We start from the raw sequence: 24,663 nt of genomic DNA, 5'->3' as shown, positions 1-24,663 counted from the left end.
TGTGTTTATTAATATGGCTGGTGATGATGAACTTTTTGTAAGTGTTGATGTGTCCAATATGAATATTAGTGTTAGTCATCCTAATGGTACTCATGCTAAAATTGTTAAGGTTGGAAATATTAAAATCAATGATTTTATAACTCTTTTTAATGTTTTATACATTCTTGAATATTGTGTAAATCTTTTATCTGTCAATAAGTTAACTAAGAGTAATAAATTTTTTGCTTGTTTTAATGGGACAATTTGCTTTATTCAGGATTTATTGATAAACAAAGTTGTGGGGATTGGTGATGAACAAGATGGTTTATACATATTTAAGAAATCTATGTTAGGTATTAGTAATAATTCTTCTGCATGCACTATGAAACTTTGGCATTCTAGATTAGGCCATCCTGTAAGTCAAGTTTTAAACATTTTAAGTGATAGTTTAAAGTTTACTAATCATAATAATACTGAACCTTGTGATGTTTGTCATCAAGCCAAACAAACAAGAGAACCTTTTCCTTTAAGTGAACATAGAAGTTTAAAACTTGGAGATCTGTTACATCTTGACTTGTGGGGACCTTATAAAGTTGCAATTAAAGAGGGGTACAAATATTTTCTTACTGTAGTTGATGATTATACTAGAGCAGTGTGGATTTTCTTAATTAAAACTAAAGATGAAGTGTTTGAGAATTTTGTGACATTACATTTTATTCTTAAGAATCAGTTTAATGCTAATGTTAAAGTTATTAGAAGTGACAATGGAACTGAATTTGTTAACACTAGAATGAATGTATTTTGTAACTCTAATGGTATTGTTGGGATTTAACAAGTTTCATAATACTTAAAACCATTTTAAGAATCAAACAAAGCGGAAGCATATATATATATATATATATATATATATATATATATATATATATATATATATATATATATATATATATATATATATATATATATATATATATATATATATATATATATATATATATATATATATATATATATATATATATATATATATATATATATGTTAAAACTTGTTTTCTTTAACCATTTAAAGTTAAATCCCAAGAAGGATCAAGTTATGGAATATACTTACAAACTAAAAGTGGGTTTAGAGATTATACCTCCTCAAGCTTGTTGAGGGTTAAATCGAAAAGATGATGAAGAATGGAGCTTCAAAATGATGAAACCTCAAGAATAAATACCCTAAGCTCTTTATGACTAACACTACCAATGAATTAGTTAGGATTTTAGACACTTGATATATCAAATTACCAAGCAAAACACCCACTTTCTTCTCCCTTTTTGGTTCGGTCAGCAGCAAGGAAAAAGGGAGAGTTTTTCAAAACTTTTTGAATACTTAAGTGTGTTTTTGGTAAAAAGGGTTAAGCATGCACCTTGAGTAAGTGTGTTATTAAAGGCAACCAATAAATAAGCATGGGAAAACCCTCCTTTTTTGCTTCACAAAAACGCCACCAAGGGGAGGTTTTAAAACAAAATAATTTTTATAAAACTTGTTATAAAAACCCATGCATTTGTTAAGTTACTTTTATTTTATAATCAATTTATAAAATATAACACAACATAATTATTTAAACCTATAAATAATTAATTCATTATCTTATAAATTATCCAAATAATTTATCTCAAGTGATAATATTTTAGAAAACTGATTTTTCTAAAATCCAAGTGTCACGTATTTATTTAATGATCCAATCGTTAAGATTAAATACGTATAAGGTGTCAGTAAGCTTGTTATTGGGTATGACCCGACTTGGATCAAAATATATTAGCCACATTAATTTAATATGTCTCTCGAGCATACGAAATACTATTAATCTCCCACTTGCACGAGAAACATAAGAAATTAATGCAAGTGATGGATACCACCTAACAACCATCCATCACCCCCAATATGTTATGACTTTGTGCCATTCAATAACATCGTCCCTTTTGAGTTCCCATCTCGAACATGAATAGGTGAATCTTTCATCACATCCTTTTGTTCAAGATGTCATGTTAAATCCAAGAGACACAGAGTGATCACTCTCTTCTAGATTTAACTTTATCAGGCCTTAGACATCTAACTATCAACGATAGAGGGACAAATTCCATCTTGACTACATACGTCCTAAAAATATACCTCGCATTATACCCGAGATCTTCTTTATGAACTATCATATTTCAGAATAGCGAAAGAAAGAATCAAGGCATAATACTTGGTAAATATCCGGACCCAATATGTATCTCAGGTCAGAGGATACAATGATATTCGCCTTTACTCAAGATTACATGTGATCAACCACAAAGGCTCCATTTAGTAAATCTTGAGAGCGGGTCTTCCAATATTTGTATCCTATAAATATCTATGAACCTTGGTTGCAACCTTGCCCCACATTCAGCCTATGAATGTATACCGATCCAAGTTTATAATAGTCTAGACCTCACACTTGCTCCCACAAATGTGATCGACTACGGAATTTAGAATAATAGCTTATTCATGGATAAAATATGCAAACTAGGAACTTAACTCAAAATAAATTAACACCATAATTATATTAATGAGGTTGAACCTCTTCGTTCCATTACAATACAAAAAATAGATCACAACCAATCACTAGAATATCGAAGCCCTAATGCACTAACATGCCCTTCATGTTTTGTTCCATGTAAGAGCTTTGTGAGTGGATCCGCTATATTTAGATCTGTGTGAACTTTGCGAATACATATCTTTCCCCTTCAACTTCATCCCTTATATAGTTGAATCTCCGCTCAATGTGACAGGTCTTTTGGTGAGCACGAGGTTCCTTGATTTGAGCAATCGCACCCTCGTTGTCACAAAAGATCTCAAGAGGGTCTTGAATGGAAGGGACAACTCCTAAGTCATTGATGAATTTCTTCATCCATGCTGCTTCCTGAGCTGCCAATGAGGCGGTGATGTACTCCGATTCTGTAGTGGATAATGCAACAACATCCTGTTTTGAACTTTTCCAAGAGACCGCACCTCTATTTAACGTAAAGACATAGCTGGATTGTGATCGAGAATCATCATGATCAGTTTGGAAACTCGCGTCCACGTAATCCTCACCAGACCCATATATTAGAAACATATCCTTAGTCCTCCTAAGGTATTTCAATATACTTTTAACCGTAATCCAATGACTGTTTCCAGGGTTGTTTTGGTATCTACTTGTCAAGCTAAAAGCGCATGACACATCCGGTCTAGTGCATATCATTGCATACATGATTGACCCAATAGCAGACGCATATGGGACATTCTTCATTCTCTCATGTTCATCTTTCATGGTGGGGTACTAAGATGAACTGAGGAGCCTTCCTCTTTGAATAGGTACCAAACCTTTCTTAGAGTTCTCCATCTTGAACCTTTTCAAGACCTTTTCAATGTATGCACTTTGATTCAAACCTATCAATTTCTTGGATCTATCTCTGTAGATCCCAATCCCCAAAATGTATTGTGCTTCTCCAAGATCCTTAATGGAGAAGCATCTACTTAGCCAAGTTTTAACCCCTTGCATTGCCGAAATATCATTTTCAAATAACAATATATCATCCACATATAGTACAAGGAACATGATAGTGCTCCCACTAGCTTTCTTGTATGCACAAGCTTCATCACCATTTTTAATGAAGCCAAATTTCCTGGCTTCCTCATTAAAACGATGATTCCACATTCTAGATGCTTGTTTCAATCCGTAGTTTGACTTCTTTAACTTGCATACTTTGTTAGGATATTTCGGATCAACAAAACCTTCAGGCTGAACCATATAGACATCTTCCTCAAGATATCCATTTAGGAAAGCAGTCTTGACATCCATTTGCCATATTTCATAATCATAATGAGCAGCAATGGCAAATAATATCCTAATAGACTTTAGCATTGCCACAGGCGAAAAAGTTTCATCATAGTCAACCCCTTGAGTTTGAGTGAAACCTTTTGCTACAAGTCTAGCTTTATATGTATCCAAGTTTCCATGTATGTCAGTTTTCTTCTTGAAAATCCATTTACAATCAACTAGCCTGGAGCTAGTAGGTTGTACAACAAGTTCCCAAACTTGGTTGTCATACATGGATTGCATATCAGCGTTCATGGCTTCCTGCCATTCATCTTTATCAATCCTTGATAAAGTATCTTGGTAGTTTGTTGGTTCATCCAAATCAACCACATAGCAACCATCCATGAGAAACCCATATCTCTCAGGAGGATTACTAATCCTACCAGATCTACGAACGTGTTGTATACTTTGATCATCCATTTGATCATTCTCAACATTTTCATGTTGAGTGCTAGTGTCAACCAATTGTGTATCATCTACTTGATCTTGAACCTCTTCAAGATCTATCTTCCTTTCACTATTACCTTCCATTAGGAACTTGGTTTCAAGGAATTCTACTTTCCGAGCAACAAATACATTTTGCTCGGTTGGATCATAGAAATAGTATCCCATATCATCCTTGGGATATCCTATGAAGATACACTTCGTGGATCGAGCATTCAGCTTATTAGAGACAAAGCGTTTAGGATAAGCTTCACATCCCCATACTTTTAAGTATGATAGAGAAGGAGGTTTTCCAAACCACATCTCATGAGGAGTTCGTTCCACTTTCTTGGTTGGGGCCATAATTAAATTACGACCCGCGGAGCATAGACAATAACCTCAAAATGATAGAGGTAACGAGCTTCTTACCATCATAGATCGAACCATATCCATTAGGGTTCGGTTCCTCCTTTCGGAAACTCCATTAAGTTGGGGTGTTCCAGGAGGAGTAAGTTGCGAGATGATCCCACAACCTTTAAGATGATCTTGGAAAGCATCGCTTAGTTATTCACCTCCTCTATCGGTATGAAGTACCTTGATTGTCTTGTTGAGTTGATTTTGTACTTCGTTTTGATATTCTTTGAATGCTTCAAAAGTTTTGTCCTTGTGCCTTAATAAATAGATATATCCGAAATGACTGAAGTCATCAATGAAAGTAACGAAGTATCTTTCACCATTCCTAGTCATGGGCTTAAAGGGTCCACATACATCCGAATGTATTAATCCTAATAAGTCCTTAGCCCTTTTATAGGTCCATTTGAAAGGTGTTTTAGTCATTTTGCCTTGTAAACAAGATTCACATACATCAAATGAGTCTAGCTCACTTGATTTCAAAAGACCATTCTTTTGAAGTGTATGCATTCGGTTCTTGTTTATGTAACCAAGGCGACAATGCCACAAGTAGGAATCACTCAAATCCCTTTTGAGTTTCTTGGTGTTTGCATGAAATATTGAGCTATTGTATGATGTGTCATCATGAACCAATTCATAAATATCATTCAAAGGTGAAGCCTTAAAATAGAACACATTATCTAAAGAAATATGGATATCATCATCAATAAAATTAAAATCAAAACCACATTGTCTTAAACGGGAAATAGAAATAATGTTTCGAGTTAAATCAGGAGCATACAAAACATTTTTCAAAACAAGCTCCAAACCAGTTTGTAGCTTCAAAACAAAGTCTCCTTGAGCTTCTACGTGCACCTTTGCACCATTTTCGATGAAGAGACTTGTTGTTCCCGCATCTAGTTTACTTCTTTTGAACCCCTGCAAAGAATTGCAAATATGATTTCCACATCCTGTGTCTAATACCCATGTATTAGAAGAAGTAATACTAAGCTCAACGTATACCATATATACATTACCTGAGGTTTGCCCTGCATCCCTCTTTTCTTTCAACTCCTTTAGATAGATCGGGCAGTTGCGTTTCCAGTAACCCATCTCACCGCAACCAAAGCACGGATCTTCCTTGGGTTTGCTTTACCAGCAACCTTTTGCTTCTTGTTATTGTTGGTTGGGGTAACCATCTTCCCCTTTCCCTTGCCCTTGCCTTGGTAGGCGGGTCCTTTCCTCTTAGCCACCTTTGGCTTAGAAGTGGAATCATTCTTGGACCCACCTTGATTGATCATAAGCACAGGTGAATCCCTTTTACCCATGCTTGATTCGGCCGTTCTAAGCATGGCATGCAATTCGCCAATGCTCTTATCCCAACCATTCATGTTGTAATTCATCACGAATGTGTCAAACCTTTTTGATAATGAGTTGAGAATAAGGTTCATGGCTAATTCATTAGATACGTTATAGTTTAGATGGTGTAATCGATCAATTAGGCTTTTCATCTTAAGGACATAAGATGAAACGGATTGGGAGTCGTCCATTCGACATGCATGAAGCGCTTGAACCGTTTCAAAGCACTCGACACGAGCTTGTTGAAGGAACATCTCCTTCAATTGTGTGATCATGTCATATGCACTATGATGCTCGAAGTCCTTTTGGAGTTCGGGGACCATGGTCCCAAGCATAAGGAAAGAAACTTGCACCGAATCGGCGCAATATTTCTCCCAATATGCCATACCTTCGGCATCATCCTCCTCGGGTTGGTCGGGAATGGGGTCTTCCAACACATACACCCTATCCTCAAGCTTGAGGACAATTCTTAGATTGCCATACCAATTCATGAAATTCGTATGGTTGAGTTTTTCTTTTTCGAGTAAGGACCTTAATGATAGGTTGTTAAAGTTGATTGGTGCGTTTGGAATGTTGTTGTTATTGGCGGCCATCTACAAAATTTACAAAGTTCGTTTAAGTATCATTCTTAATTTAACAATCAATACCCTTTTATATCCAATTGATATATTAAATTTTAGAATCCAACGGTAAACCAAATTCCGGTTAGGTGACATTTATCTCGTTATTTGATTTAGCTAGGTAGTCATTTATATAACAATTGCAATCCCTTTTCAACTCCTAAGGTATGGGATCATGCAATCCTTTTGCATGGCATATTTATCCCATCAACACCTATTTATTCCTCATGCTTCGGTGACCCTAAGTTCATGATTCTCAAATTAAGTCGTCCTACTTGTGTAAACATGTAAACTAAACATACAAGTGGTTAGGTGACCTTTATTCCACAAGCATGCGAAATTCACCTTAATCATATTAGTTTGCTCATAATGGTTAGGTGACCTTTATCCTATCATAAGTTCCCTAATATGCCTAAGTGTCACACAAAAGGATGACACTAAACTTGTTTACCTTGTTAATAAAATGGATTTTAAGTTTCCATAATTTCTAGTTTAAGAAAACTTTTATACCATACACTAACATGCATTTAGTGTGTGGTACTTATGAAAAGATTTTCATGTCTTGTAATAAAGCCAATTTTATTACTTTGAAAATAAACCATTTTATTATGTCTTAATAACCAATTATTAAAATCCTTTTAGCCATTTTAATTTAACTAATTTAAATTAAAGTTTTGCTCTTTGCATGTGGTTAATAATTTCCAATTTAACCAATTAAATTATAGTTTTGTTTTGTCGATATGTTGTAGCAACCAAACATACAATCCATAATCAAACAAATAAACAACCACACATGCAAAACAATATGTTCACAATCAAGCCTTTTGGTGGACATTTGTTTAGCTGAAAACAAATGTCACCGGTTAATGGGTCAAAACACAAAGTAGGAGATTTTACATCTCCCACTAAATCTTGCATCCAAATGCATTCTTCTTGTGTTCTTCCTTTGCTCCATCTTGTCCATCTTCATTTTTTTTACAAAAAAAATATATCCTAATACATTTTTTCTCTAGAAAATGAAAATACAACCTAATCTATTTTACATACCAAATATAAAATAAATTACATAACCAAATGAATAAATAATATTACATGCCAAATGAATAAATAATATTACATACCAAATGAATAAATATTAAATCAAACAAACATGCAACCAACCTCAAGGTCAAGGCTAGGATTGTGAACATTAATCATACAACCAAACGTGACCAAAATGGAAGAACCTAAAACCCATTTTGGGTCCCAAAAATTTCGGCCAAAAAGGAAACCCACCCAAACCCGAAAATTTTTTGCATTCTACATTCATGCATGTTCATAGAATGCAAAATAGTGGGTTTAAAAGAACATCTCGAAGCATATTCCAACAACTTCGGCTCTAGATACCATTGTTGGGATTTAACAAGTTTCATAATACTTAAAACCATTTTAAGAATCAAACAAAGTGGAAGCATATATATATATATATATATATATATATATATATATATATATATATATATATATATATATATATATATATATATATATATATATATATATGTTAAAACTTGTTTTCTTTAACCATTTAAAGTTAAATCCCAAGAAGGATCAAGTTATGGAATATACTTACAAACTAAAAGTGGGTTTAGAGATTATACCTCCTCAAGCTTGTTGAGGGTTAAATCGAAAAGATGATGATGAAGATGATGAAGAATGGAGCTTTAAAATGATGAAACCTCAAGGAGAAATACCCCAAGCTCTTTATGACCAACACCACCAATGACTTAGTTAGGATTTTAGACACTTGATATACCAAATTACCAAGCAAAACACCCACTTTCTTCTCCCTTTTTGGTTCGGCCAGCAGCAAGGAAAAAGGGAGAGCTTTTCAAAACTTTTTGAATATCTGAGTGTGTTTTTGGTAAAAAGGGTTAAGCATGCACCTTGAGTAAGTGTGTTATTAAAGGCAACCAATAAATAAGCATGGGAAAACCCTCCTTTTTTGCTTCCCAAAAATGCCACCATGGGAAGGTTTTAAAACAAAATAATTTTTATAAAACTTGTTATAAAAACCCATGCATTTGTTAAGTTACTTTTATTTTATAAACCAATTTATAAAATATAACACAACATAATTATTTAAACCTATAAATAATTAATTCCTTATCTTATAAATTATCCAAATAATTTATCTCAAGTGATAATATTTTAGAAAACTGATTTTTCTAAAATCCAACTGTCACGTATTTATTTAATGATCCAATCATTAAGATTAAATATGTATAAGGTGTCGGTAAGCTTGTTATTGAGTATGACCCGACTTGGATCAAAACATATTAGCCACATTAATTTAATATGTCTCTCGGGCATACGAAATACTATCAGGTATAACTCATCAAACTACTATTGCATATACCCCTCAACAGAATGGTGTGGCTGAAAGGAAATATAGACATCTGCTAAATGTAGCTAGAAGTCTTATGTTTCAAGGGGGGATACCTCTTTATATGTGGACTGAATGTGTGCTTACTGCTTGTTATTTGATTAACAAATTACCATCTTCCGTCCTTTCTGGGAGGTCTCCTTTTGAGTTAGTATATCAACATAAACATAATCTCTCTCATTTAAGGGTTTTTGGTTGTCTCTGCTTTTCTAATATTTTAAATAATCATGATAAGTTTAGCTCTAGAGCAGAAAAATGTGTTTTTATTGCTTATTCTTTTGAGAAAAAAAGGTTATAAACTTTTGAGTCTTGAGTCAAAAAGTGTGTTTTATTCTAGAGATGTTAAGTTTTATGAAACTATCTTTTCTTTTAAACAAAAAGATTATACTGTTGTGTCTGCAAATGATATTAATCATTTAAATTTCTTTGATCAAGTGTTTGTTGAGAGTCAAAATACCAATAACCAAAGTCCCAATGATGAAGGGAGAGAGTCTGAAATAAGTGATGGCACAAAGTGTGATTCTTGTAGTGACACTATTTGTGAAACAGAAGATAATACTCTTGATGCAACACTTGATGATATTGCTAGTGATGACACTAGCTCTCCTGAGGGCAATGTTCAAAATCAAACTAATAAAATGTTGATAATCAAAATAATTTAGTGGAGACTTTTGAGTTAAGAAGATCTAGTAGACCTACTAGAATTCCTATTAAATTTAATGAGTATGTGTTAAATGCTAAAGCTAAATATGATATTAATAAAGTCTTGTGTTATGCAAATCTTAGCAGTGAGAATCTGAGTTTTGTTTCTAATTTGAATAAAAGTGTTGAACCAACTTGTTATTCTGAAGCATGTCTTGATAAAAATTGGGTTGATGCTATGAATTCTGAAATTGATGCTTTAATGAGAAACAATACATAGGTTATGGTTGATCTTCCTGAAGGGAGAAAGGCTATTGGGTCAAAATGGGTTATAAGAAAACTTAGTTATTAAGAAAACTTAGTTACTAAGAAAACTTAACTATTAAGTAATCTTAGCTATTAAGTATTCTTAACTATTAGGAATACTTAGCCATTAAGTATTCTTATCGATTAAGGATACTTAGATATTTTAGTATCCTTAATTGTTAAGTAATTATCGGTATTCGTAATCCTTAGCTCCTAAGATTTCTTAGAGGTTAAGAAAGTTAGTTTTTTAGCCCATAAATAGATGTTGTAATCAAAAGTGTATAAGATAACAAATCTTCAAATAATATAACCAACCTTCAAATTATATCTATTCTACACTTTCATTATGTATTCTAAGTTACTTAGTAACAAAGTCTTGCTATTTTAATCTTTAACAACAAAGTCTTGCTACCTTAATCTTTCAAGTGTAGATTTTTATTCTATTCTTGAACATTAACAGTGGTATCAGAGCTCTCTTCTTAAGGGGCTATTTTATTCACGATAAAGAAATTTTAAACTAGACATGACATCTAGTTCTACTGCTCTAGCAATTCCAACATTTAATGGGTTGCACTATCACATTTGGGCAGTAAAGATGAAGACATATTTGAAGTCTCAAGGTTTATGGAAGGTTGTAGAGACTGATGAAGATCCTCCAGCACTCAGAGCAAACCCAACTGTTGCTCAATTAAAAATTTATGAAGAAGAGTTGCTGAAGAAAGACAAGGCACTTACGTGTTTACATTCGGGACTTGCTGATCAAATTTTCACCTCAATAATGGACTTGGACACATCAAAAGCTGTGTGGGATAAAATCCAAGATACCTATGAAGGTTCTGATAGAGTAAAAGCTGTTAGATTATTGACTCTCGGACGAGAGTTTGAATTGTTGAAAATGAACGATGATGAACTTGTGAAAGAATATTCATCGCGAATAATGGATGTTGTTAATCAAATTAGACTTCATGGTGACAAGATTTCAGACCAAAAAGTGGTGGAGAAGATAATGATAAGTGTCCCTCAAAAGTTTGAAGCCAAAATTTCCGCAATAGAAGAATCTTGTGATATTAGCATGCTTACGGTTTCTGAACTAACCAGTAAGCTTCAAGCACAAGAACAGAGGGTCTCTATGAGATCTGAAGAAAAGGTAGAAGGTGCTTTTCAAGCGTCTTTCAAAAATAACAAGGTTGGAAATTCAAGACAACACACGTACAAGAAAGGAAATTACAAAGGTACTTTCCCTCTGTGTAAAGTTTGTCAAAATACAAATCATCAAGATATTGATTGTTGGTTCAAAGATAAACCAAAATTTAAGTGTAATTTATGCAAAAAGTTTGGACATATTGAGAAATATTGTAGAACAAACAAAAATCAAGGCCAAACAAAAAAAAATTCAGTTGGCAAATGTCTCTGAAGAAAATCAGGAAGCAACTGAACACTTGTTCATGGCATCGCATGTCGATTACAAAAGTAGAGATGTGACTGTTGATGAAGGAGCCTATTGGGATTGGAATATGAAGGAAGTTAAAAGGCATGAAGCTTCTATTTCAAATCTCTAAAAAGAATCTCATTTTGATGATCCGAAATTTGATGTCGAAGACACAACTGAGACCGAAGTTTTGAGAACCAGAAAAATTGCTGATGTTTACGAGTCTTGTAATCACGTTGTTATGGAGCCCAAAAGCTATATTGAAACTTCCAAACATGATGAATGGAATGAAGCCATGAAAGTAGAACTTGAAATGATCAAGAAAAATGACACATGGAGGCTTGTTGATCTGCCAAAGGGTGTGGACTTTGGAGAAACTTTTGCTCCAGTGGCTCTTTATGACGTGATCAAGTTATTGATAGCTCTAGCTGCTCAACGCAATTGGAAAATACATCATCTTGATGTGAAATCGGCACTTTTAAATGTTGAACTTGAGATATTTTTGAATGCTGAACTTGAGGAGGAGATTTATGTAAAGCAACCTCAAGGCTTTGAAGTAGCTGGTCAAGAAGAAAAAGTGTACAGACTATATAAGGCACTTTATGGTCTAAAGAAAGCACCAAAGGCGTGGTATTCTGAGATCGACGCTCATTTGATGAATCATAATTTTAGGAGGAGTTCAAGTGCATTTTGCTGGAACTCAAAGAAGCAAAGAATTGTCGAACAATCTACTACAGAGGCAGAATATATAGCAATCGCATATGCTCTTAATCATGCTGTTTGGATGAGAGATGTGTTGTCCGACTTGGATCTAACTCAAGAATGTCCAACAGTAATCTATTGTGATAACAAGTCTGCTATTGCTATAGCAGAGAATCCAATGCAACACGGAAGAATAAAACACATCAATATCAAATATCATGCTATTCGAGAAGCCGAGAAGAATGGAAAAGTCTAGCTGAAATATTGCACCTCTGATGATCAATTGGCAGATATGCTTACAAAGTCTCTTACGGGGATGAAGCTAGATCAATTGAAAATTCGGCTTATGATGTCTAACAACAATCTTAAGGAGGAGTGTTAGCGTATCTAAGCTTGTTATTAGACATTAATCTTATGTTATGTAAACTTAGTTATTAAGAAAACTTAGTTACTAAGAAAACTTAACTATTAAGTATTCTTAGCTATTAAGTATTCTTAACTATTAGGAATACTTAGCCATTAAGCATTCTTATCGATTAAGGATACTTAGATATTTTAGTATCCTTAATTGTTAATTAATTATCGGTATTCGTAATCCTTAGCTCCTAAGATTTCTTAGAGTTTAAGAAAGTTAGTTTTTTAGCCTATAAATAGATGTTGTAATCAAAAGTGTATAAGATAACAAATCTTCAAATAATATAACCAACCTTCAAATTATATCTATTCTACACTTTCATTATGTATTCTAAGTTACTTAGCAACAAAGTCTTGCTATTTTAATCTTTAACAACAAAGTCTTGCTACCTTAATCTTTCAAGTGTAGATTTCTATTCTATTCTTGAACATTTACAATATTTTACTAATTGTGGTAATAAAGTTTGCAAACTTGTTAATTCTTTATATGGTCTTAAACAAGCTCCTAGAAAATAGAATGAAAAGTTAACTAAAGTTTTATTAGATAATGGTTTGTGCAAAGTGTTAATGACTACTCTCTTTATACTAAAACTGACGGTGATACTTTTCTTGCATTGCTTGTTTATGTTGATGATATCCTTGTTACTGGTAATGATATAAATGAAATAAAAAAATTTAAAACTTATCTAAATACTAACTTTATGGTTAAACATTTAGGTAAGTTAAAATATTTTTTAGGAATTGAAGTTTTAGATGTTGACAATGGTTTGTGTTTAAGTCAAAGAAAATATTGTGTTGAATTGTTAAATGAATTTGGTCTTTTAAGAAGTAAACCTGTTTCTGTTCCAATTGAACAAAATTATTCCTGTAATACTGAAGCTAAAATTAATGATAAAGCTATTGAAAATATTACTCAGTATCAAAAACTTGTTGGTAAACTGATTTACTTAACCATGACAAGACCTGATATTTCTTTTGTTGTGCATTTCTTAAGTCAGTTTATGCATAAACCTTTACAATCTCATTTCAAACTAGCTCTTCATGTTTTGAGATATTTAAAACAGTCTCCAGGAAAGGGTATTACTTTTATCAAATCAAAAAGTTTTGATTTAAAAGTGTTTGTTGATGCTGACTGGGCAAAATCTATGTTTCTGTCAAAATCTGTCATTGGTTACTGTGTTTTTATGGGTGATTCCTTAGTTGCTTGGAAAAGTAAAAAAACAAAATGTTGTAGCAAGATCTTCTGCTGAATCTGAATATAGGTCTATGAGTAATGCTACAACTTAGGTTATGTGGATTATGAAAATTCTAAAAGATCTCAAAGTTAAGTTTTCTACTCATATTCCTTTATTCTGTGATAATAATTATGCTATTCAAATGGCTAATAATCATGTGTTTCATGAGAGGACCAAGCATCTAGAAGTTGATGTTCATTTTATCAGAGAAAAAATAAGTTTTGGTATTATTAAAACTTTTAAAATTGATTCTGAAAATCAACTAGCTGATATTTTTACAAAAAGTTTGAGTGTCAAAAAACATAAATATTTCTGTTATCTATTGGGATTAGTTGATTTATTTCAGAATAAGATTGAAGGGGGTGATGAATTATATTATGTTTACAATCTTATTCTTGTTATTTTTATTCTTTTTTACTTTGTTTATTTTATGTGTTTGTAGTTAAATGTCAAGATGGATGATCTTGGATGGCTGATGATAAAACTAAAGAAACATGAGGACTGGAATGGAACTTATGGAATTACTTGGTGCTCAAGGATTATAGCTGTCCATTCAAGAGGGGCTAAACTTGTCATTCTTAATTTATATATATAGCATAGATTTTAGGGTTATTGTGTGATTGATTCATTCATTCAACCAATTTATGTGTTTTTGCTTTCTCTCTTGACTAGCCGAGTGATCATCTGTTATGATCTTGTAATTTTGGTTTCTAGTTTGATTGAACCTTAACAATCTTCTTCTTTATTAAGAAGATTGCAATTTATGTACTGTTTTGGTGATTCAAAGGAAGTACAAATCTCTGTTATTGAAATTTGATTGTTTTTGGTGTTTGATTCGTATTACTTTTCATATATATATATATATATATATATATATATATATATATATATATATATATATATATATATATATATAGGGGCGCGATCCAGAGAGAAACAAAAAAGGGAAGAGGGGGAAGCAACATGACGAATGATAAGTATCATTCATCATATGTGTGATGAATGTTAATTACTATTATTTATCATATGCGTGAATAATGATATTACGCAGGTGATGAATGATATTACGTTGTTTTCCTGTCTTCCCCCCTTTTTTTTACTTCCTGAAACCATAGGGTCATTATATCCTCTCAGTTCAAACCTCACCAGTAGCATATCTTATGGCGATGAGGGAAATGGTCGGAAACGGTCACGGGATAACCCGAATAGGCCGCGTATATGTGAGTCAAAATTTCTCACCTTCCCTAATAGCCTGACAAAACCTCATCCGTTTAGGCGTTTATATATATACTTACGGAACTATATTGTTATGTTGTTAAACTGCCCTTTTTGTTAAAAGTACTGATCCATAATGCTTCTAGTATTTATAAATGCTTTATTATGACAAATTCTGGTTTATATAATTTTTCTTATTTTTTCACATAGTTAATTAGTTCAGTAATCATTGAATATAATACAGTTGAAAAATTCTTATGCTATTATATATTGCCAGCTATATCAAGGAGGTAAAATTTAAATTTGCATCATTAAAATGAATTAAAGCCACATGTTGAAATTTCAAAGCCCAAAAGTGCCAGACTTAATTTCATCACTAAGATGGAAAACTTTAAAAGCCCAAAAGGCAAAAACTTGTACTTAAGTCTAGGGATTATCACCAAAATGCCCTTTTTTAAGCTTGTTGACTGACAGCCCTAAAAAAAAAAGTTTGACAATTTGCCCTCGCAAGGCGCAAGACAGCTTGCGTCCTTGCGTCTTTGCGTCTTTGTGACGTTGCGACCTTGCGTGTAGCAGTAAAAGAACTAGTTAAATGATCAGTTTGCGTTCACTATTCCCACACACATACGCAAACTCCTCTCTGGTGCCCTTTCGCTCGTCATTCGCAAGATCCAAACACTCGCAAATCACTCGCAAAATCTTCATCATCATCCTCACGTCATCCTCCTCACATCTTCATCGTTACTAGATCTTCTTCATCCTTCCATATTCGATCTTCCCGAGTACAAGCGAGCTTCTACGCCACCAACATCATCGAATCACCATCATCGTTCACTATGTCTCAAGAACAGGTTAGATTTCTTAGATCTATGTTATATTATTCGATCTACTTCATAGTGCTTAGATTTATGTGCTAAAACAAAGTTTTTGCACTCTTTGCACGCCAACTGTTCGAAAAAAATGTGTCAACGAAATTTGTTTGTATTTTGTGTTTTTGATTGTATATTATTGAGATTGCGTACGATACCCAAGAATTTTTGCTAGATTCAAGTTGTGTAACTCTGTTGCTATGTGGACGCAAGACAATCCTTGCGTCCTTGCGTATGCCTCAAAATGTACGCAAGGTGATATTTGCGACCTTACGTTTGCTATAATTTTACCTTTGCATGTGCACGCAAGGTAACCCTTACGTCCTTGCGTCTTGATCATAAGTTACGCAAGGTTAACCTTGCGTCCTTGCGTCTTGCACATCTGTTACGCAAGGTTAACCTTGCGTCCTTGCGGCCTTGTACGCAATCTCTGTCTTGCTTGCTTGCGTCTATGTGATTTTCTTCTGTTGTTCTTCTGACTTTTACAGGGCTATGTGGAAGGTAAATTGACCATGAAGAATATGTTGACCATGATTCCTCAGGTCAAGAAAATGTTGACTGAGAGACAAGAAAAATTATTTAGAAGTACATGCTTTGGTCCCTGGTTAGATCTTTCATACACGGGTAATGATCCTGGCCTAGTACATGCCATGCTCCAACGGAAATGTGAGCGTTCAGCAAAATTAGATGCTAGTAAGTACCCTGAAGAGCAACAAGATATATGGTTTCATTTTTCTCCTAATTTTATGATTAGATTTGGTCGCCGTGAATTTTGTTTAGTCACCGGCTTTATGTTTGGTAGCCGGACGGACATGGCACATTACATCCCTCGAAATTATGAATCTAAGACCGCACCCATTAGACGACGTTGTTTTCCAGAACGTCCCGATGCCAGCAACATTTTGGTTAGTGATATACAAAACATCCTTATCAAAAAAACAAGGTGATGTAAAGGTTCCCAAGGTTAGTGACGATGATATTGTTTGACTAGCTATAATTTTGATCGTAGAGAGAGCGTTTATGGGGAAGCAGGGGTAACATGTGGTTAGTAAACAGTTTCTATGGTTGGTTGAAAATTTCAATAAGGTGAACGCGTACCCATGGGGGTCTCGTATTTGGGATGCTACTTACTCAGCGGTGAGCGAAGGTTTTGAGGTTCGAGAAAGCCAATTAGAGAGTGGGGGTGGAAAGGCTTACACTTTGGCTGGTTTTATGTGGGCATTTAAGATTTGGATCCTCGAGGCATACCGTCGTACCATTAAGAGTTTTGCAACCAAAACTGATAAGGATGGAGTACCAAGAGCATTATTTTGGAAGCGTTCATCTGCTGAAACCTTTACAGTGTCTGACTACCTAAAACTTCTACATATAATGGTTAGTTAATATCTCCAAGAGCTTTTTATATAGTGTATATACAGCAGTTTCTGTTTTAACAGAGCAGTTTTGTGTGTCGCATGAGGACGCAAGATACACCTTGCGTCCTTGCGTGTGTCGCAAGGATATCCTTGCGTCCTTGCGTGTGAACCCTGGGTTATACTTGTTACAGGCGCAAGAATCATGCTTGCGTCCTTGCGTGTGTCGCAAGTTTACTCTTGCGTCCTTGCGTTTACTCGCAAGATGATCTTTGCGTTCTTGCGTCTAGACGTAAAATGACTTTTGCGTCCTTGCGTCCTTTTGTTTTTACTAATATAACTTCATTTCAGGATGATTGTCCGAAGAGAAAAAGACCTTTTCGTTCCCTGCATCCATCTGAGACAGAGAGAGGTTGTCAATGGTGGATCCAGAGTTCCTCTTACTTTCAAGGAGATGTTGTTGAAGACGAGAAAAATACACAAGATGATAATCAAGTTGAAGAGGAGTTGGGTGGCAGTTTGAAGGAATTATTGCAGGAGGAGTCAGAGCAGACCTCGGACCCTCATCCAACACAAAAAGGCAACAATTTGCAGGAATTGTTGCGTATGGTTAATATGTTGACTAAGAGGGTGGATGATCAAGAAAAGGAGTTGGCTGATTGTAAAAAGAAGCTTGATGATCATGAAAAACGTTTGAAAGAACAGGAACACCAGGAACACCAGGTAAACTAGGCGCAAGTTTTTTTTGCGACCTTGCGTCTTGCCTGTTTTGTTGGCGCAAGGTTTTACTTGCGTCCTTGTGCCTGATGTTATATCAGACGCAAGTACCATCTTGCGTCCTTGCGTCTTTATTGTAATTTAGGCGCAGGTTGTACTTGCGTCCCTAACTCAGATGCAAGGACTTACTTGCGACCTTGCGTATGGCTGCTTTTCTTATTTTTTGCGTTTTGTTCATTATAGTATGTTGATAACGAGGATGCATATGTGGATCCTCGATCTTTCTCTGACAATGATACATCTCCGAGGGTTGTTAGACGTGGGAAAAGAGAAAGAAGGCCCACTCATTTTTTAAATTCCCCTTTCACAACACCGGGCTACAGAAAACCATTGGAGAAGGTATGTCTGTAACATTCACCAGACGCAAGGTTTTCCTTGCGTCCTTACGCCTGATATTTATAAGACCTTGCGTTTTGCGTCTTGGTATACGCAAGATATATCTTGCGTCCTTGCGTATGTTTGCTGACTCATAGATTATATACAGTTGTCTGACGAAGTAGCTTCTAGAGTAAAAAGGCTGAAAGTTTCTCATCAAGGGACTAAAGAAGCTGAGAATGTGTTGCCAATGGAAACTGAAAAGCCTACTGAAAAAGGGGCTGAAAAAGCTGTTGATAAACAAGATGAGAACGTGGCTCTGGTGTCTGAGGAGATTGAGCAAGGAGTTGATTTTCCATTGGTTAATGAAGCAGAAAAACAAGCAGACCAGCATGAGGTTAGTGAATGACGCAAGGATAACCTTGCGTCTTTGCGTCTTCTTCATTGTTAGACGCAAGGATTACCTTGCGTCTTTGCGTATACTTCACTGATGGATGCAAGACCTATATTGCGTATTTGCGTTTACATTACACCGACGCAAGACAATTCTTGCGTCTTTGCGTCTTTATTACTAATTTTTTTTTTTTTCAGAAAAAGGAAAGGAAGAGAAAAAGGAAGGAAAAGGATTGGGTTGGTGAGGAGGAAATTTGGTCAATGGTTGATAAATTTATAAACGATCAAGGAACTTTGCAACCACCACCACCAAATGCATGGAGAGATCAAAGGAAGCATGTGGGGCCAGCAAAAGATTTGAAATCACTAATCCTCAATAAGCAAGATACGCGTTGCATGTTCATTTTCCAAAATGAAACCTTCCTCTTCCTTGATACTGAGTTTTGGAAACGTTTATTGGGAATTGCATTTTCTGGTTATTTGGAAAACATAGTAAGTTTGTTAATAATTATAAACTTATGCATGTTTTGTTTTGTTTTGTTTTTAGCTTTATAACATTCATAATCAACTTGATCTGATTATAGCATATTGATGGATGGGCTACCTTCCTGTTGAGATTTCGGCAGAGGTTTCTGCCCCGAGCTAGCCAGATGTCCTCGAGTCCTCAGTTTCCGATTGCATATTATACATGTAGTTCTCGATGGACGATTATGCCATTGGGTTTCCTCAATCAACTGGAGAAATTCAAGTCCTTTTATGATGATGACACTCAAAATGAGGAGGAGAAGGGGGATACATCTAATCCTGAAGCAGAGGGGATCATTAAATTCAATCCCCTAGATTATATGTATTTGATTGGTCTTGGGGATGGTAGTGATGACCTTTATCCATCCTGGGCTGAATGTGATAAGGTTAGTCCTTTTTTTTTATATAAACTATACATTTTGAGTAAACTGTAATAGGCGCAAGACAAATCTTGCGCCCTTGCGTCAGTTCGCAAACACTCTCTTGCGTCCTTGCGACCCTCGCAAGATTAACCTTGCGTCTTCATTATGGACGCAAAGTAAAATTTGCGTTCATGCGTCCACCCGCAAGGTAGACCTTGCGTCCTTGCGCCTAATGCAAGGTCTACCTTGCGTCCTTGCGTGTCTCGCAAGGTCAAACTTGCGTCCTTCCTTATTGACTTTTTATGTTTCTTTTGTTGCAGATTTTGATTCCAGTACATTTTTCAGATCCTGAACATTTTATACTACTCACTTTGAACTTAGATGAACAGAGAGTATTAGTCTATGATAGTTTAAAGGGTTGTTTGAAAAAAGGTCAACTCGAGGCTGTCTTCAAAAACTTATCAGACAACTTGCCGTTATATTTGAAGGCTATTGATTACTTTAACAAGAAGCAGGACTCACAAATTGTTGACTATTATGAGAACAGAGAAGATGTAGAGTTGATGATCGAGGATGCACCGTATGTGCCAATGCAGAGTGGTAGCCATGGTGATTGTGGTGTTTGGGTCTGCCTTCATATGGAGAGGATAGTTTTTGGTTGGGATCAGATTGACAACATTGGAGACCCTAAAAAGGCTGCTAAGGACTATAGAATTCGAATGGCAAGAACATTTTTCCTTGCACGCTTTGATACACAGGAACCACCACCACCAGAGGACCCAGAGGACCCAAAGGTTGTTAATTAGTTAACTTGTAGATGTAATTATTATACAGTTTTTAGGTAAAACATGTAATTTTTGTATGTAAATAATCTGGGACAGACGCAAGGCCTTTTTTGCGTCCTTGCTTCTGGTTTTTTGACAGACGCAAGGGGTTGTTTGCGTCCTTGCGTCTCTTTAAATGGCTTACGCAAGGTTTTGTTTGCTTTCTTGCGTATGTTTGAAGACTTACGCAAGGTTATGTTTGCGTCCTTGCGTCTCTTTAAAAGATATACGCAAGTTGATGTTTGCGTGCTTGCGTATGTTTCATGACATACGCAAGGTATTGTTTGAAAAGTTGCGTCTTTTTTAAAGACAGACGCAAGTTATTGTTTGCGTATTTGCGTGTGTTTGATGACATACGCAAGATTTTTCTTGCGTTCTTGCGCCTGTATGTAGGTCAATCTATGACACATATTTAAACAACTAACTGAGACTGATAAACATAAAAACAAACTGAGACTGATAAACAACAAACTGAGACTGATAAACAAGCAACTAATTCTGGTCCCCTAATTCTGGTCTAAATCGTACGTTTGATAAAATTGAGACTGATAAGCTTGCGAAGGTTCGACTTTCTCTTTCGACTTTGACTTTGATTTTGAGGCTGTTTTTTTAACCCTCTGAGAAGTAGATTCACCGGTTAGGTCATAAGAAGCGCTACATGTTGTTCGGTTATGACCTGCTTGCTTGCAACGAGTACATGTTCTTACTTTCTTTTCAGTTTCTTCACCTTGAGATGGAATCCGATCGGTACTTTTTGGGCGTCCAGGTGCTCTTTTCTTTTGAATTGAGGGCTTTACGATTTTCAAGATCTTGGGCCCTGGATCGGACCATTCGGATCGATGGGGCAAAGGAAGGATGTGTTCGGAATATGTATTTATATAAGTTTGAGACAAGAACCAATGTGATACATAACATGTAACATCTTCCACTCCGAAGAGTCGTGCTGCTGCCAATACATGTCTGCAAGGTATGCCTGATAATTGCCATTGCCCACATGTACATGTTATATCTTCTAGATTAACGAGGCCGTTTTTCCTTCCATCACGCACCTCTATTAGATTGTTTGTCGATGGAAATGCTTGCCATCTTCTTGATTTGTTCGTCCTCTTACCTAATTTACGTTTAACATATGGAGTAACCGTTGAAGTGAGACTAACTGCTTTGTTGTGATGTTTGAAAAACCAATCCTGTATAGAAGCGCGAAAAAATTCCAATAACATGCAAACTGGTAGTTTGCGAGCATGTTTGGATAGAGCGTTAATAGACTCTACACTGTTGCTAGTAAGGTATGCATACCTAACATGACCAGCATGACTTCTGGACCATTTGTTGAAACCAACGTCATTTAGATACTTGTGAGACGCTTTTAATCTTCGTTGAAATACACTAACATGATCTTGAAAATCTGACAAACGATAAGTCTTAACCATTTTCCGATAGTGCCATTCAAAATATTTGAATTTGTTGGACATCGTTTTTATGTTCATGAATAGATGACGTGCGCAAAAAGAGTGAAAGGCTTCAGGAAACACATTTGAAATACCATGTGCTATTGAAGGAGCACGATCAGAAATAAAGGTAATCTCTGACATACGATTACTCATACCACAACTCTCTAAATGATCTCTTAGATTGCCAAAAAACCATGACCAAACCTCGTTTGTCTCGCCTTCACCAATTCCATAAGCCAATGGCAAAATTCCGTTATTGGCATCCATTGCAACAGCGACTAAATTTGTACCCAAGTATCCAGCTTTCAAATGTGCACCATCAACGATGATAATAGGGCGAACATTTTGGACAAATGATCGAATCTGCACGCAAACAAATCAAATGAGATTGCTATTAGTTTAAGATAAAACAATTGTAGGATGAGTGATACTTACAACTGCGCCAAAGGACATGTAACACATCACGAATCTATTTTCATTGTCAGTCACCACATTTGTCATGCTTCCTGGGTTATGAATCTTAATGTTATGAAGATAAATGGGAAGCATTCGGAACGAGTCATCCATACTGCCACGAAGCATCTCTATTGCATGACACTTGGCTCTCCATGCTTGATTGTAAGAAATGCTCACCCGAAAACGGTTGCCAACATCATCACGTATATCTTTTGGATTATAGTCTCGATTTGCAGCTTTGAACGATTCCATCAGAATACTTCCTAACACCTTTTTGGAAGCATGTTTATTATTTCCCATAATTTGGGTACGTGAGCATGTGTGTACGTCATGCAATTTCTTTACGATGAAGTTGTCAGTGTGGCGTATTTTGTATGCACTACATTTCCACTCATAATTTGACAACATGCATTTAGCAGTGAATCGAGATTTGTCAGACTTTACAGGCTTAATTTGGAAGTTTTCTTCAAGACATTTTGTGTATAGATGGTTTACAAAATCATCCTTGTTTAAAAAAGTTTGTCGAACTTTAATCAAATCGGATACTCTATAACTGGTTGTTATTTGGCTCGTAGATTCAGTCTCTTGGTCATGCTCACTCAATAAAAGTGGCATATTCCAGAATACATCCTTTTTTTCTTCCTCTTCTTCATTTTCATCTTCATCTTGATCTTCTCTGTCATTTTCTTCCTCCGAAGCACTAGACGCGACAACTGATTCAAAAGGGTGATCTGTTTTTTTAATTTTACATACGTTCTCAACTCCATAGTTGAAGAAATCAAACTCTTCTGTGTTTGGAGGTGGTACTTCAGGTCGTGCTTCTTCCAAATTGGGTGTCTGAAGGTTTGTGCTCTCCTCGTTTGTTGGTAGGTTTTGTTGGACATCATGTGTTGGTAGGTTTTGATGGACATTGTGTATTGGTAGGATTTGCACTGACTGTAAGTTTTCTGGGAGTTGATGCATTGTAACTTTGTCGACAATGTAAATATTAATAGGAGCATTTGATATTGCATGTTGTAGAAAATCACGAAAGTCTTCATAATCATCAGTAATATCAAAAACAAGATTATCGACAACATATCTCATTGAAACAGGAGCATTAGGTGGCAAATTAATTTTTCTAAGAACATTTTTTAACAATATTCTTCGAGTAATTAGTTTTTGGGGAGCAACTGGGAGTTTTAATCGTGTTCTAAAACAATCTAGAGGCAAATACATAGGTAAGTTATTAATAAATTGAAAAGAACCACCACAACATATATGAATAACAAAGGTTTCATTATCACTAAAACTCATTATTTAAAACAAAGAAAGTTACCTTAATGACGCTTGAAATTATATGATTTATGTTGAAATGGTGGAAATGAAGTGAAAATAGAGCTGGTAATACCTTATATGAATTGAAAAAGTTATCCGTAATAGTACAAAAATCGTACAAAATCTTATCCACGAAATCATGAAAATCTTATCAGGATAAGACGCAAGACGCAAGACGCAAAGGCGCAAGTCGCAAGTCGCAAGACGCAAGACGCAATACGCAAGGACGCAAGTCTCTTTGTTGCGTTTGTCAGTAACGCAAGGTCGCATGGTCGCAAGATCGCAAAGACGCAAGGTCGCAAAGACGCAAGGTGTCTTGCGCCTTGCGAGGGCAAATTGTCAAACTTTTTTTTTATGGCTGTCAGTCAACAAGCTTAAAAAAAAGGTATTTTGGTGATAATCCCCTTAAGTCTATCCAAAGTTTCATTTGTTGCTTTACACATTGTATAACTATTATATTCATAGTTTCATTTCAGCCAAAGTTCAAACATCTGAGTACCTGGCAGATGTTATTTCAACTTCAACTGTCAGTAACTTTATTTATGGCTACTGTAAAAACTGCATTTGCAGCCCATAATTAAACTATCATTGCCTTTGTGAATTAGGAGTATAATGTAACATTAATATAAATAGAGTGAATTAGGAGTAAAATGTAACATCAATATAAAGAGTATTACAGTGATAAATAATACTAACAAATATAACATAATTATGTCTGATTTCAAATTTGAAGATCGGTTTAGTCCGCACGGCCAAACTAGAGAGTTTTATTCATTATTTTCTAACCAAGAGTTACTTATACATAGGGTATGCTTATAACATAAGTACATAACTTTTGGAAAAAGTACCAAATATGGTCTACCTGAATTTCACAACGTGACAACAGATTTCAACACGCGATCCAGATCCTCGTCAAGCAAAATTGACTTATTGAGGTTTAATTTCTCTAATAACAGCCTAAAGAGCAAGTATATGCCGCACTAGTAGTAATTAAGTTAGTTAATGGTAGTTATTTTT

The 24,663-nt window shown here is 35.2% G+C and overlaps 1 protein-coding gene across 1 annotated transcript; it reads right to left on the bottom strand.

Annotated features, from left to right (window-relative positions):
• Window positions 1–20,742: 20,742 nt before the first annotated feature.
• On the bottom strand, window positions 20,743–22,675 carry LOC139863402 (uncharacterized). The gene is made up of 4 exons (XM_071852036.1): window positions 22,309–22,675; window positions 22,017–22,236; window positions 21,719–21,827; window positions 20,743–20,821 (listed from the first exon to the last, which is right to left on the bottom strand). Exons 1-4 carry the CDS (start codon window positions 22,627–22,629, stop codon window positions 20,743–20,745), a joined length of 729 nt encoding a protein of 242 aa, XP_071708137.1. The 5' UTR covers window positions 22,630–22,675.
• Window positions 22,676–24,663: the final 1,988 nt, after the last annotated feature.

Source organism: Rutidosis leptorrhynchoides, chromosome 8 (assembly GCF_046630445.1).
Source record: "Rutidosis leptorrhynchoides isolate AG116_Rl617_1_P2 chromosome 8, CSIRO_AGI_Rlap_v1, whole genome shotgun sequence".
NCBI lineage: Eukaryota > Viridiplantae > Streptophyta > Magnoliopsida > Asterales > Asteraceae > Rutidosis > Rutidosis leptorrhynchoides.
Note: the sequence above shows the minus strand (reverse complement) of the source record. Positions and strands in the feature narration are given on the sequence as shown.

Excerpts from the sequence above, each read along its gene's own strand:
- LOC139863402 (XM_071852036.1), bottom strand. The coding sequence starts at position 22,629 with ATGGGAAATAATAAACATGCTTCCAAAAAGGTGTTAGGAAGTATTCTG. Across the intron at positions 22,237-22,308 it reads ACATGTCCTTTGGCGCAGTT|ATTCGATCATTTGTCCAAAA; the intron begins GTAAGTATCACT and ends GTTTGCGTGCAG. Across the intron at positions 20,822-21,718 it reads AGTCATGCTGGTCATGTTAG|ATTGACCTACATACAGGCGC; the intron begins GTATGCATACCT and ends TATGTGTCATAG.